Below are 15631 nucleotides of genomic sequence, written 5' to 3'. Positions count from 1 at the left end.
GACAACAAAAGAAAAGTATTGTTGTGACTACATGGTAGACAAGACTTCAGTATGATGGAGTAGAGTGCCTGTGTAGATGACCCTGAAATTCCTATACTATTTCTCCTAGAGGTATCCTGACCTCATGCAGCCTCACAGTTCATTCAGCAGCAAAATCAGCAAACATTTTTGCTGGAGTAGAAATAAAGTTGAAGAGGTGGACTTGTGGCCTATGTCTCTCTGTTCCCAGATCAGTACATCTTTTCTTAAACAGAAACGTTTAGAAAGAATGAAAATTCTGTCTCCATTTCCCTACTGGAAGGTGAAATACCACCAATTTTGACAGTGCAGCTGAAAAGACGAAGGCAACGACAAAATCAGAAATATGCAGGAAAATCTAGGACAGCTACAATGGCCCAAGATGTTATATATTTATAATGTGAAACTCAAAATAGTTAGGGAGGGTAGCCTGGGAAGCTCTGCTGTTATTTTTAATAATTACCGCTCAGTTGTATAAATTAGTAACACATAAAGTAAGCAAGCATCCTCAGATGCTTGCTCAGATACCTAATTAAGTATTTAACCATGTATGTGCAAGACAGGAATTTTCATTCCTTTGCTAAGTACAAGCTGTTCCTCAATCCTTCCACAAACTGCTATTTAGAAAGTGCCATATCTTCCACAGAGAGTAAAACAATTCATCCTCCTATGAACAGAACCTCCTGGCAACACAGTTGGGTTACTCTGACACAGGACACTGATCTCTCCAGGTGAGAATCAGATGACAAGTGCAGAAGGAAGTTGCTGTAATAGCTCAATACCCCTAATTTAAAAAGTCCTGCACCCTGACTCTGAGCAAAAGCTAGAAATTGATGACTTATGTGTCAGTCAAGCAAGGTAATCTAACGCAAAAGCTATCTTTACAGACTACTTCACTCTATCTTTCTAAATCTGTACACAGAGCTGACCAGGTGCTGAATTCCACTACCCACATAAAATTATTTTGCTTCATTTATGGGTAACTGCATGATAATTTACTTGCAGTTTGGCACATAAAAACAGCTGCACAGATCTCTCACAAGGATCCCTTTGTCCTGGTAAACCCTGAGAGAAAGCTACTTAATTAATATTGCATAACCTCAGGGTTAAGCATCACAGACACCAGATTTCTGAGGTTTTGTCACTCAGATCCTTCACTCACCTCTATTCTAATCAACAGAAAGCAAAACAAATCCTGGAAAACAGCAAAAATGCTACTACTGGTCTCACAGAAGTCGGGTATGAATCTGGTTAGATACAGAATGCCTAATCAGCTAAGTGAAAAAAAAAATAGTGAACTGTGTATGGATTACAGAAGGAAAACTAGCTCTGATTGCCTAGTGAGTGCTGCAACATCCAGTGGAAAAAAGAACCCAGTTATAAACTTCCAACAAGATTGTCACCATCAATTTTAGACATGTTGCAGAACATCTAGAATTTGGGGTTTTTGTATTGTAGGTAATAAAGAGAAGAAAGTTCTTGCTTAAACAAGAAGGCTTATCTATGTGAATTAAACTTCATGATGATCCTTTTAGCTGTTACCCTGTGTTCCTGTATACCTTTTTAGAGTCTCCCAGAAACACTGTTTTAGAGATAGACATTTCCATTGGAACTTACAGTAAAATTAGTGCTTTTTTTTTTTAATTTTTGATCCAAATTATAACATTTCTGGGTGTGTGCACCTGAGCAAAAAATGTTGGTCTATATCCAGTGCAGACTATCCAACTGAACAAGAAAAATGGGAATTATTTTTTTGCTTAATTTTGAAGGTAGGACATAAGAAGAATGTTATTGTATCTGGCATTTTATAATGCTATCAGAGGCAGTAACAGAGATCTCTTAAGCCCAGAAGAATGATTAAGTGGGATCCTACTAGATATAACTGGGACAATAATCCTGAAAAGAGAAGGGCAAACAGAGCCTTTGAAGAAGAAAATACAAATTATAATCAGTTAACATGTCATTACTGAAGAAAAACAAAGAGCTCAGTTCTGCAACCAGAACACAGCTCATCTATTAAAAGTCAGAAAACAAAAACCAACATACTGACATCAATCACCAGCCAAATACAAGGAGAGTAAAATGAGAGGAATGGAGGAAATGTTTAGTTTTGTTGGGGGTTTGGGCTTTTTTTGGTGTTTGTTTGTCTTGTAAACATAAGCTTTGCTTCTCAGACAGTATTAATGCTGAGTATTGAAAGACACAAAGCAACACAGGGGCCTGGCAGACACCCCAGGTCAATGCCAGCATGAGCTGTACCAGATCACTGCTCACCTCTCAGAGCATGGTGCTGACTTGCCACTACGCAGACTTTGGGTTTCAGCTTCTGAGCCTGTATTCCTCTCACCTCCATCTTTTGCATATGTAATTTCTCCTTTGGTAACTGCCCTGATTATCTTCCTGGTGAAAACAGGGAACAAAGGATTTTTAAAAGTTGTGATGTGCACATTCTACTGATTTCATCCGTCTGACCTGCGGACAACTCTGGATATAAGGGTCAACACAGCACCAAATGTGGTTATCAAACTGATTCCCATGGGGAAAAAAAGCATCATATTTACTACAAGCTGTTTTTTAAGACACAAAACATTAAAGCATCTCTCCTATTCAGCATGGCCACTTCCAGCTTTGAACCAGAAGTGCCCTTTGTGAAAATTTCTCACTTTTTTTTTTTTTTTACAGTTTACAGATAGCAAAGTATTTTTTACTTAAATATGTTTATTTTCCCCTAGCAAATTATGCTATATATATTTTCTCTGGAAGGTATTTCTACAATTATAAACATTAATGCCCCAAACGTGCCATTTTCCAAAAAACATAATATCACCCCCTTGCCTTACAAAACATGGCCTAGTAAGAAAGAAATTAATGAAATTAATTAAAGTTTTGAAAAACATTAATATTTTTTCATAACCTTACAAACAACAATAGTCTGATAAGTTATTTCATAACATTGTCAGTAGCAGTTGGCCCCAAAAGAGTCTCGTTAAAACAAATCCGCTCATGAACTACTCCTAAAAGAGGTCACGAAATATACTAGAAAAAGCAAGCCAGATCATTGTAGGATTAAATTTCTGTTACGGGAAACATCACAAACAAAAAACCATTTCAGGCCACAAACAGAAAGAGACTGAGCACCACTAAAATAAACAACAGACAATTATAAAAATAATTGTTTCCCATAGGGGAATATGACTAATAGATTTGCACAAAGGATTTAAATGGAAGAAGGATTAGAAAAGTAAACTTTAATGCACTCTTATCATATCTATCAATTAGCATGACTTAGAGCAACATCTAGGTCTTATTACAGTAGAATCCCTAAGCTGTTTCTTTCTTAACCATAATTTGAGAAGCCAGGGGTGTTCTGATGCTCTTTTCCCCTATATTAAAGAGAGATAAATCACTTATGTTAATTCCTGAAATCACTGGAACAATGCCATACTCAACTCTCCTCAGAAGTAAAAAAGCCGCAGAAAGCATCCACCTACCCTATATTTAGGATCCATAATAGAAATGTGTTCTTCCTTTCAACAGAAACAAAGTTTTCCAACTGTCAGCCCATGGAACTCCAGCCATAATATGAACATCCACCCAGTTTTTCTTCCCATTCACCCAATAACCTCAAGTTAGGTCCAGACATCACTCGCGCAATTATATATTCAATGCATCTGTTCATGTCCCCTGAGAGCAAGCAAGTGCTCTTCTAAGGACAGAGCCAGACTGGGGTTAAACACTGCAAGATGACCAGCAGCAAATCTGTCCATTCACTGTCAGGCTGCATTTGCACAGACAGAAACTAAAGGAAAACTTGACCTGTAAGCAAATCTTACCAGTATACACAAAAAACTGGTCCTCCAAACCCAATTTTTTGCATTTATTTCTTCAGCAAACCTGCCTTTAAGGACACTCTTTTACGTCTGAGTATAAACAAGAAAAATCCAGGAGTAAAACTGACTTATTTTCTGTTACCTTCATAGCTGAAGAGTAATTATTGCTGCATTTCCCAGGAAACAGCCATCTAATCATAATAAGTATGACTTTAAATGAAGGCTGTTTCTGACCCTGGAAAGTTTGAGGCTAATGCAGAACACCGGAAAAACTCATAAAAAAATCTTTCCAACATATGAAATTATTTTCATATTTATCAGTTTCTGGGGAGAAAACAAAAAAAAGGCTTTACCCTATCTTTCTAGGTCTGCTGAAGACTGACTTATGCCCACTTGTGGAGGAGACTGATACATCTGGCTTTTGTTCTTCATTCTCTTGGGGTTGATCTTTGAATGTTCTTTCTTCATCTGTATTTGAAACTGTATCTGCAGTGGAGGGGGAAAGAAAAAGTGAATGTTTGCATGAAAACACAGTCTATGTCAAAAAACCTACAAAAATAGATTTTCCATTTTTAACATAAAAAAATAAATCTTTGTGACAAAATATAATGATAAAACCTTGTGGGTTGTTTGGTTTTTCCTTTTAATAAAAGAAAATAAAACTGTAAGTAGCTTAAGATGTTTCTCATTATCAGCTTGCCTTGAACTGTGCTTCTTTTTTATCTTAATCACTGACAACATTAAATAACCAATGGACCTGAAATTTAATTTTGAAGTGGACAGTATTTTCTGTGTTGAATGAAGGAGTGTTCTCCTAATGAGAGTTTGTTCAACTTGGAGCAAAGTAGCATGAAAACGGCTTAAATATATTTTTCAATATATTTATCAAATAACAAAGTAACAAATCACGAGCTACACAATCTGATTGGTGACATAGTATCAAGAATGTTGGATAGTCCCAGTTTTACAGCTTCTGAAGCACAATGTTACTGGCAAGATCCGCCTTTTGCCGAGCAGCATGTTTGCACCAGGCATTTTTTCCAATGGCAGCAAACCAGTCCCTCTCCTTACAAACTACCATCACCTTCCTCCTGCAAGTGATGCTATGCCTGGAACAGACTGCCCAATGAACAGCTTTGTGTGCAGAGGGAAGGAGTTAAGTGAATGCAAAGCATCAGCATGAGGAAAACCTCCTGTTTCTTAAACCAGTGGTCCCGTGGTACCACCCAAGGTACCTAAGCAGCTCACAGACACAGTACACTTGCTGTGCTTGGTGAAGACAGACAGACCCTTTACTGTACCTAAAAGTGCAGGTGCAATCTGTTGGAGACACATGGGCAAAAAGAAAGTCTGAATACCAAGTAGTCTGGTTATAGCCCATGCTCAGTAAACAGCACAGGAGTTAATATTTACCTTTCTTATTCAGAGTTGGAAGAGAAAAATTGAGTACTTTTTACACACTGCCATCACAAATAAAAGAGCTAAAGTCAAAAAATGTCCAGGTTTAGATTTCTCCATGCAGCCAAACTTCCTGGTAGGAACTGAGAATAAACCTTCAGAGCCTCTGCTGCTGGGCTTTGCTGCTGAATATCACTGTCCACCTGTTTTGACAGTAAGTCTTTCAGCAGCTATCTCCACAGAGATACTTCTTTCATATAGGCCTTACCTTTCCTGTACATTAATCATGCACAAATCACTACATAGGAAGACATGAACACAAAAATAAAATTAAAATACAGATTATACTTAAAACTTCTACAGTCAAAATAAGTCAAACACTCAGGAAACAAGGTTTGAACATATTAAGCACAAGCAAATCTCTCTCTTGAGGCCCCTACCTGGGAATTTGTGTAGGATAGATTGTCTGACAACATCAGTTCCAAGATTTGACTGCTTGAATCGCTTTGCTCTCTCCTCAAAAAACCATTCTCCCGTCACTATCCGTAGCTGCCTGTATGGGGAAAATTAAAAAGCCAGAGACATACACACATTAACAAATTTGGCCAACCCAGGCTACTGCTATTCATCATTCTACTGTCACGCTCACAAATTCTGGACAACATTTACATAGTTTAAAGAGTAAAGAGACTGATTGTAAATCTTGGGATAACAGGACACATAGCTGAAAAATATCATTTTACTTTGTGAATGGAAAGCAATTTTCAGTATATGGAAATTTTCTTTGCAAAGAAAGCATTTCAACCACTTTTACTGGATTTCTGTAAAAAACATGTAACACACTGTAATCCTACTCCTTTGTAAACTATTCAACCTCACAGTTTCCAATAGCTCCAAAATTACAAGAGACATGGAATCAGCAACAGTGGGTACAGGAAGAAAAACTCCCACCAAAACTCCTTCCAGGTGAGTCAGCAGTTCATGGACCCAACCTGGCTATAGACAGGACACTGCAAGTCTATATATATTTTTCATCCCTAGTTTGATATGCTGACACTATATGCAGGTTCTTCACATGACAGTGCTGCTGTGAATTAGCTTTGTGCCAGAGGTTCAGAGCAATGAAAATTTGCCTTTGCTATTGTTCTGGATAATGCTGCTTTTCCGATTTCAAATTATTTTACCTATACTAGCAATTAAGAAAATCTGTACTGGCACTGCTGTTTTCCTTGAGTATATTTTTATGCTGATTGTTAGCTTTTTCCTGAATTAGTTTCATTATGGCACAGCATGACCATTTCTACTGCCTCACTAAATAGAGTTGATGGTAAAAAGCTACTAATCTTGAACACTCTAATAAAAAGCAAATAAACAAACTAATAAACCCCAAACATTAAAAACTGATTTAGCTCCAGACATGTTCCTGCTTACTGTTCAATAAGAAAACTTATTTCCAAACCTACACTGGAAAAGAAACCATCTAGTCTCTTGGGCATGAAAAGTACTACAGATGGATTTAGAGCATTGATCAATATCCTGGCTAATAAATTATTTTTGAGTCGTGCCTGAAACGAGAGTCTTACCTGAGAAAATACTAAAAATTACTGAATAGCATCCTATCATTGGTGAAAAGACCCTAACATTATCAGTTCTTCCTTGCCCATTAATGAATCACACATCTCTGCATGACTCACTAAAAAAAATAAAATTAAAAAATGAAAAATTAAAATTCAAAACATGTATCCACAAGCATAGAAATAGATTACTGCCTTATCTTGTTGCAGACTCCTAGTGACCAAACCTTCTATAATTCATCATCACAATCACTCAGTCATTATGAAAGGCAGTAAATAAAAGCTCTATGCTTCCACTGAGAATTTTTAAATTACTTCAGTTGTTCACAGATGCTGGAAAGGATTCACTTCATTAGAAACTCTGCACAGTCTGGCTAGTGTGTAAACTGCTTTTTAAACGTGCATTTTTTCAATTCCTTTACAGCACGCACTTCCTTGTGCAGTATTCTATAGCAAGATTTATGGTAAGTTTAATGTTTTATATCAAATCATAAACCTTTCAGACCTTTCACTACCCCATCAAATTCCATTGCCATACAAAAGATGTATCACACATTCATTTTTTTCCTCAGTTTGACCTTAAAGCTCCACAAGTGCTGCTTTCCCCTTGATCAAAGATTTCATTCATCCTTAATATCTTACTACAAATACTTAACTTGATCAAGGTCACACAGTTCACTGCCCACAGACTTATCCAGAAAAGCACCTTCACCCTTCTCCAAGCTCGGACAAACAAGGATAAGGTGTGACCAACGCCAAGGGTTTCAGCAGAGTGGGAGGCTGCTCCCCACAAACCTACAGGCTTTTACAACCAAACCTTGTAATTATTTCCACACACAACCCTGATTGTGACACCCACCCAGGGTGCTGGGGTTCATGGAGAGGCAGCTCTCTGCCACAGGGCCCCTGGATGCAAAGTGATGAGGGAAAGAAAACCTCTCTGATGCCTCCTGCATCACAAGCACCCAGGAGATCTCAGCCTGGGTGGAATGTTGGCTGACCAGTGTGTCTACTTGTTTTACTACATGTTATTGCAATCTATTGTGGAGATTCAATCCTGTGGTAGCAGGACCAAGGGCTCAAGGAGAGTCATGGGGGCTGGAGAGATCAAAGGATCCGCAGCCAAGGGAAGGATGGTTGGTGCAGCTGTGGAAGGAGACTGGGAAGGAAGAGGATGAAGGGCTGCTGGGCTGTACAAGGAAGGATCAGCAGAGGTGCTGTTGGTGGAGGGAGGTCCTCCCCCAGCATCCATCCCTAGGAAAGGGTCTTCCTCTCCTTCTTCACTCCACTGGGGTATGGGTCCCCTGCTACCTTAGAGCTCACCATCAATCTCCCTCTCTCTGAGTCCACTCCATCCCAACCTCTTCTACTCCTCCCTCTGGGACCAAAGCAGACTGAAAGATGGGAAAGGCTCACACCAGGCTCAGAATAAGGAATGAGTAGTGTGGAGAAGGACTTCCTCTTACCATCCCCTTGTAGTAGTAACCAGGATCTAAAATTCTTCTTGCTCATGGTCTCAAAGATGTGCAGGGAAGAGACAGTTTAGTCTATTTGGGCAACACTAGCTGATCCTTTTTCCTTCTGGCAATGGATAAATAAGCAATCCACTTCTCTTACTAATCTCTCTCTGCCATCTGTAACCTGCTACCATTAAACAGCCCCAAATTACATAGCTGGTGCTCTCTTACTTAGCCAAATAAGTTTAGGGTCATCGCTGCATGCTCTGGCAAACACAAACGGGGCCCCCAAGGAAAGAAGAGTGTGCAAATCCCTTTTGCTGGTGTGAGTGGGACAGGGAGTGTGACAGTCACTACACTGACAGGGTTGAACTGCATGCTTGTTCAGCTAATGATGGCAAACTGAATTGCCCCTCTTCTTCATCAGACTGATGTTATTTAGCAGCAATGAGATCCACATTTCCAACTGAGGTGCCAGATTTTTGGCAGGGCTACTTTGAAGAGGCCCTTACACATTCTGCTCTAACTTCACCAAGAGAACCAGGTCTAAGGTAAAACACAGACATCTCAACTGAGGCACGAAATGTGGCAAATAAGGGTAGCATTGCCTTATTTTAGTCAAGTGCTTCACTTCTCTGGCCAACCTCGTTTATCCACAGTGAAAGGATAAAAACAACAGCCATTGACAGCCAGCCATTGCGACTGCCTCATGGAACAAGTCTAGAGGCCTCAACACTCATTTCAGACCTTCATCCTTATTTTCATCAGTGTTATTTTGTGTTTTGAGATCCGGACTTCTAATGTGGCAGTCCTTTTTTGCAAAAATGTCCTTACTCAACAGATCACCTCTACAAAAATATCATTTTCTAATGAAGTAAAGGGGAAACCCCTAAAGCTTTGAATTTCTACTACACTACTATCGGTTTTATTTTTCACATACACTGAACAATTCACACAAAGACTAGTGATCATGTTATCTTAATCACTCACAGGTGTCAGGAGTACCTATTAAAAGAATTTTTGTTCTACACATAAATAGAAATGATTTCAGATCAAATGACTGCTTAAGTCTCTGACTCGAAGTTTAAATTTCATAATTGCATTTGACATTCTGAATCAAAAATTGAAAAGCGAGACCTAAACAGTCTTATAATAATGTTATTTTCATGTATTTATAATTATGACAAAGGCACTCTGTCTTTTCTACTGAAGATGGTGCATCTCTGTTCTATTTCTGATAGAGGACTTAAACATACCCTTTCTGTATAAATAATTGTTTCAGTGGGAAAAGAAACAAAGACTGTACTCAGCAGTACATCAAATCAGAGCTTGCAGCTTTGGGTTTTGTTATTTGTAAAATGGGCCCAAGTCCATACTGACTGTAGATCATGGTATGTGTATGCATTTTCTTTACTTTCTCAGTTAGCATGTAGCTTACAAGGTACAAAAAAATGTGTCATTTCTACCAAAACAGTGTTTAGACTGGTTTTCCAAGATGTGCAACAGGTGCTGAAGTCAGTAGCTTTAGAAAGAAGAAAAACAGTGTTATAAATAGTAATAGCAGCAATTTTTGCATGATAGCTCTTTCCTATGCTCAAAAGAGCTAGGAAAATTCGCATCCAGGTATCTAAGTTTAGTACCAAATACTTTAGGTACCTGCTAAAATCTTTACACGTTAATTACTGATCTACCTACTCCCATAATCATGTGAGAGGGAGTATTTTACCGTTCCACGCTTCTTCCCTCTTGATGGTCTCCTACTAAATGGATTCACTTTAATAACACACTGCTCAGTTTAAAAATAGCCTAGCCCTGTCACTCAGCTCATTATTTTCCACTCTCATTTTTTCAAGACACTTTATGGTCAAATGCCCAGTCATTAAAAAAAAAAAACAATAAAAAACATTTAAGATGGAAAGTCCCAAATGTTACTTTCAATTATTTCTTTTGAGCAAAGCCCCACATTAGTAAAACAGTTTCACTCTCCATTTGCTCATCCAGTCTAACCCAGAAGAGGCAAGAGATTTAACCCAGCTTCCTTTCCCTCCTCTGTTCCTCAAGTTATTTTACTTCCTTCTCAGGAGTAAAATTTAGGAAAAAACAGCAAGACCAAAGGCTGGATAAAATGCAGCCTATGCTTGAATATTCCAAACATACACTCTCATTTTTGTATGTATTCAATTCCACAGAGTATTTTCTATAATATAAATTAATTCCACTATAGCTTTTAATTTGCTGTGAGGCTATTAAATAGAAAATTTTGACCCTGTGAAAAAAAGGCAAACTTGCTTAGAAGTTACTAAAGTAAAAAGAAATTATAAGAAATTTGAAAAGCATTTGCATATTAAAACATTGAAAATGCCTTATTTTTAGGTTCCTAATGGGAATAACTGTTACTAAGACACTGATGAATTTTCATGACACATTAAGACAGTACAATTATTTCAAAGATGAAGATAAATTTCCCATTACTGCTTTGTTCTTCTGTAATAACTTGGATCACCTAGGCATTTGATCTTGCTGAAGAACTCCATCAAAATAAAGGCATTGTCCACAGATACCTAGACATGTTCACAATGAGAAATACAGACAGCATCAAGATGTGAAATATGCCTGTCAGCAGCCTTCTTGAAGAACTTGTTCTCTCTCAATCTATTAATTATTTTGTTGGCCAAATTTAAGGCATAAACTGACCACATTTTAAGAAGATGAAGGGGGGAAAAAGTGATCTTAGTTTGAAAGCTCCTGATGACCTTAGTTCCTTGTATGCAGGGGGTGAAGAAGAAAAGCTTCACCTTTCAAGTGCATCACTACATATCAGCTCAATTTAACTCATTAAATAGTATAACAATGTGACCATCAAACACACAATCCCATAAATAAAGACTGTGTTGTTCTCTGCCCTCAGTAACTGCAGAACTAAGTTCTGCAGTTGGCTGGAGATTTCACTCTAACCCTTCTTGGCCTATAAATATTTTATCTTGTGACCTTAAATTCTAGCTGGTAATAACACCCACGAAGGGGCAAATCCTAGTAATTTTCTCTTAATGGACATCCAAGGGGGATATCCTTTTAAAGTAACTGTAAACTGTAAGACAATTCACATATAAACCTTTCTGTCATACTTAAAAATGCTGATGAACTTCTCTCACTATTCACATTCAAATGTCTTTCCTCAAGCTCACTAAATCTCTTTATTTGAAAGCATTTCAGAATGTAATTAATGTGTTGTAATGAGCTTCCCCATCACCATAAGCTGTTTTTCAAGCAAGTCTGTCTCTGGAGAAATGGCAGGTGAAATGCTCTAAATATTATTTTGGAGAAATCAGATTCTCTTGTTACTAGATGAAGATGTTCTGATTGACAGATAAACAGGTAGATTGTATTATTAAATGAACTTGTATCTTTTACCTACAGCCACCATAATGATGTATTTTGTGGGGCTGTGCCTTTTTTTAATTTATTAGATAATAATATTATGCTTATTTTTAATTATAAAATTAACATCTTTAAATTACTCTTTCTCAAGTCAAAGTCAGCTAACTTGTAGTTTGCCATCTTTTTTTTTTTTAACACCTTTTTTGGTAGCTGCACATAAATTTCACAGTAATAACAACATTTGACCCTAGGCCATGTGGCAGAATGTCCTTTCACTGTACTACAGGTATCCCAAACTCCTGTGCTACGAGTGCATAGGCAGGATACAAGAAGCTCAGAAGGAAAGAAAGCCCAAAATGTATTAAAATGAAGCAACAGGCAGAAGCTGGATGATATTACCCACATTTTCTTTTATTGACACAGCAAGTTGTTTGTTTCAGCACCTGTTTTGGATTATTTGTGTAATTCAAGGGATATATGCAGTAGTTTCTGCAGTGTTTGTCTCTTTGAATGAACACGCTCCCCTACTGCCCCCAATATCAGACCTTCTTCACTGACACCAGATGTAATACAGTAGGTTTCTGAACGGTTCTGAAAAACTTGCTTTTGGACATATTCCTGCAGGTATAATGCATGGCTATATGAGAGGACTGGTACAGGTTACTACTGTCACCATCACCTTAAGTGGCACTTGACAGACCCTCTTGAGAACAATTTTTGGAGGTCAGCCATGAACTAGTACAGCACCAAAGCTGTAATGAGTTCACAAAGGGCATAAGCCCTTCTCCCTGGCTTTTAAAGGTCTTATGGTATGCATGACAACATACATTTACATCATACAAACAATATAGCCTGGCTCTGCTAATGGAGTAGCACAGCAGGTGCTGGAGTCTATACAGGTAATATTGATCTAGTCTTATTCACCAAGGCTGCTAAGAGGGGGACAAAGGAGAGGGACAAAAATAAAAGTTTTCCAACACTCTTTGCAAAGCCAGTAGTATGGTAAAACATTCCAGCTTCACAGACAGAAACATAGTATGCAGATCAATGCTACAGAGCTAAAAGATTTTTCCCCTCCTACTGCTTTTGTTTGAATAAATATCTCTTAACACTGGATTGTTTTCTTTTCCTTGCCTTCTGCCTTTTCATCTTGTCAAAGGTTCTATTTGCATTAATTAGCTCCTCCATCAACTGTAATTCAAAAAGCCTAAAAATCCTGATTTCTCCTGCATTTCTCACCTGAGAGAAAAGCAGAACTGAAATAATTTAAACTAGAACTATGCACAGTGATGTAGTTGAAATGCCTGTTGCAAACTTCTATCTCTGCACTGCCCACACAGAAGATAATCTCTCTGTGTACTCCCAGCAGTGTAAAAGACATTTTACAGATCATTAACTGTCATATAGTCTTGAAAAAACAGTGCATATGAACAAAAAGAAGGGACACAATTTCATAAAGATACACCACAAAGACAAAACTTTAGCACGTGCAAGGTCTAGCACTGTACATGCAAATTACACCATGGCTTTTAATAACTTGAAGGCAGACTTCAACCACAATTAATTGTCAAGGTGATTGCTAAAACCACTGCTTGGCATGCAGAATTGCAGCACAACCACTGCAGGAGAAGCAGTGGTGGTGCACGTTCTGAGAAGTTGCCACATCCATCTTTCAGCTCCAAAACTGAATCGTCTTTACTGATGTCATATGTCATCATCCCAAAGAGAGGTTTATCCAACCTGTTTTTAGAACAACATTCTACAACCTTTCCAAGTTATATCAATGTTCATACCATGAACCTAAATCCTTTCACTGCAATATAAGTATCACACAACTTTTCTTATCCAAAGTGAGGTCATAGAACAGCCTGTATGCCTCTTCAACGTGCCTGTCTTCCGTAGACTTAAAAGTCAGTTATTTTCAGTTTTCTCTTGCCTTGGCCAAATACGTCTGACTCCTTCCATTACTCTGGATGTACTGTGTGCTGGGCTTGGGATCATTATTTTCTGCTGAACTTTCTCCAGCTGGCCAACATGAACTGTTCTACACAAAACTGGGCAGGTCCTCTACATATAGGATTGCATCACGTATTTTGCAGGCCGTAATTTAGCTTGAACATCATTGTGTGATGCTCAACTTTTCTGCAATGGAAAATACTGTTGATTCATGTTCAGCTTTTATTCAGCACAATACCCAGATCCTTTCCTAAGTAACAGCTGCATAAGCTGTTTTTATCCTCATTCTATGTCTCTGCAGCTGTGTTTTTTCCCAAATGTAGTACTTCCACATGCCCATAGGGAGCCAACACTTGCTTTTCCTGCAAACCACTTCTCTAAATTCTAAGCATCGCTTCAAATCCTAATCCTGTCCTTCAGCATGCCTGGAGCACCTCTCAGTTTTATGTCACCTGCAGGTGCAACTGGCAAACTCATCTGCTGCATCAAGGTCCTTAACTAAAATACTTTACTGTAAAAAGCCAGGAAATACTCTGCTCTATCCCACTGGGGTTTTTTGGAAGGTGTTTTTTTTCTGTACGTGTGGCTTTTTTGTTTTAATTTGTTTGTTCAGCAGTCTTTTTTTGTTCTCTGTCTTCTTGGGGCTTTTTGAGGGTCAAATGTCCATAACCACTCTGAGAACAGAGTTTTATAATTTTCCAGGCAGGTCTGCAATCACACTGGCAGAATTTATTCCAGGGCATAGCTTCCCTAATTTGTCATCTTATTGGAATGACACAAGAAAAAGTGTCAAAAGGTTAACTTAAATTATAAGATATCAACAGATACTCCTCTGTCACCCTATCAAAGGTAGAAATTAAATTGGTTTTGATGTTCTTTGTTCTTAAACCAACTCTTACTCATCTTCCTGTCATCTCTCAGCTTTTGAACAACACAGCAATCATGAGTTTCAGTTTATTTAGAGAAATTAAAGGGAGTGTGACAGGGTCAACAAATCTCTTGTTCTCCTTTTCTTCATTTTTAAAGTTTAGTATTATGTTTGCTGTTCTCCTCTCTGTCATCTCACCTGTACCCCATCATTTCTGAAAGGCACAACATTGACATCATCTCAGAAACTGATTGAAGCAAATTACAGGGAGCTCAACCAGGTCCCTACCAGTTTACAATCATTTCACAAATCAAATACTTGAACATGTTTCATCTTAAGAGGTGAGACATTGTCCTTTGGATGTGCCCCACTGGATGCAGAGAAAGTTAAGGCATCTAGTTAAAAATAGATGCAACCTGCTAAAGCTAAAGTTAGAATGCACAAACCCTAAACTTCATGCCCCACTGTATTAAATTTTCACTAGCTGTTTAGGTACCCAAAGTCTGACATAACTAGCAATTTGCCTTCATTCCCTGAAACAATTTACAAAAAGCCTTACCTTTCCGATCTCATTAGTCTGACGATCTATAAAAAAACCAATAAACTTATCCCTCTAATTCTTTCCCCTTTTAACATTATTATCTTATGACATCTCTTTCTTATACCATCCAGTTCTTACATCAGGGTACATAATTGAGTTCTGTTGCCCAACATATTTCTCCTTTCCTTCATGGTTATCTTACTGAGTAAAGCCACAAAATCCCATATTACCACATTAATCAAGTGAATTATTCTTCCAAGAATACAGCAAGTAAATATCTTTGAACATACAACATTTCTTTTTATTTATGTACTTGGTATCCTGTGTTAGAATACTGATTTTCTACTTTTCAACACTGTGATCTGCTACCTTCATAGAATCATAGAATGGTTGGGGTTGGAAGGGACCTTAAAGATCATTCAATTCCAACCCGCCTGCCCACGGGCAGAACCCCTTTCACTAGACCAGGCTGCTCAAAGCCCCATCCAATCTGGCATTGAACATTCACAGGGATGGGACTTCAATAACGTCTCTGGGCAATCTGTTCCATTGTTTCACCACCCTCACAGGAAAGAACTTCCTCCCAATATCTAATGTAAACCTACTCTCTT

General features: G+C 38.1%; 1 protein-coding gene across 6 annotated transcripts in view; it reads right to left on the bottom strand.

Moving 5' to 3' along the window:
• The window catches only part of SYTL5 (synaptotagmin like 5), an 87901-nt gene that overhangs the window by 31947 nt on the left and 40323 nt on the right, over positions 1 to 15631 (bottom strand). For all 6 annotated transcript variants that reach the window (XM_027689040.1, XM_027689039.1, XM_027689042.1 and 3 more), the window contains 3 exons: positions 5687 to 5799; positions 4202 to 4334; positions 2293 to 2418 (listed from right to left, as the gene is read on the bottom strand). In XM_027689040.1, the coding sequence (XP_027544841.1) occupies positions 2293 to 2418; positions 4202 to 4334; positions 5687 to 5799 (372 nt within the window). The remainder of the gene's footprint in view (positions 1 to 2292; positions 2419 to 4201; positions 4335 to 5686; positions 5800 to 15631) is intronic.

This window comes from Neopelma chrysocephalum, unplaced genomic scaffold, assembly GCF_003984885.1.
Source record: "Neopelma chrysocephalum unplaced genomic scaffold, ASM398488v2 Primary Assembly neopelma1_76, whole genome shotgun sequence".
Lineage (NCBI taxonomy): Eukaryota > Metazoa > Chordata > Aves > Passeriformes > Pipridae > Neopelma > Neopelma chrysocephalum.
Note: the sequence above shows the minus strand (reverse complement) of the source record. Positions and strands in the feature narration are given on the sequence as shown.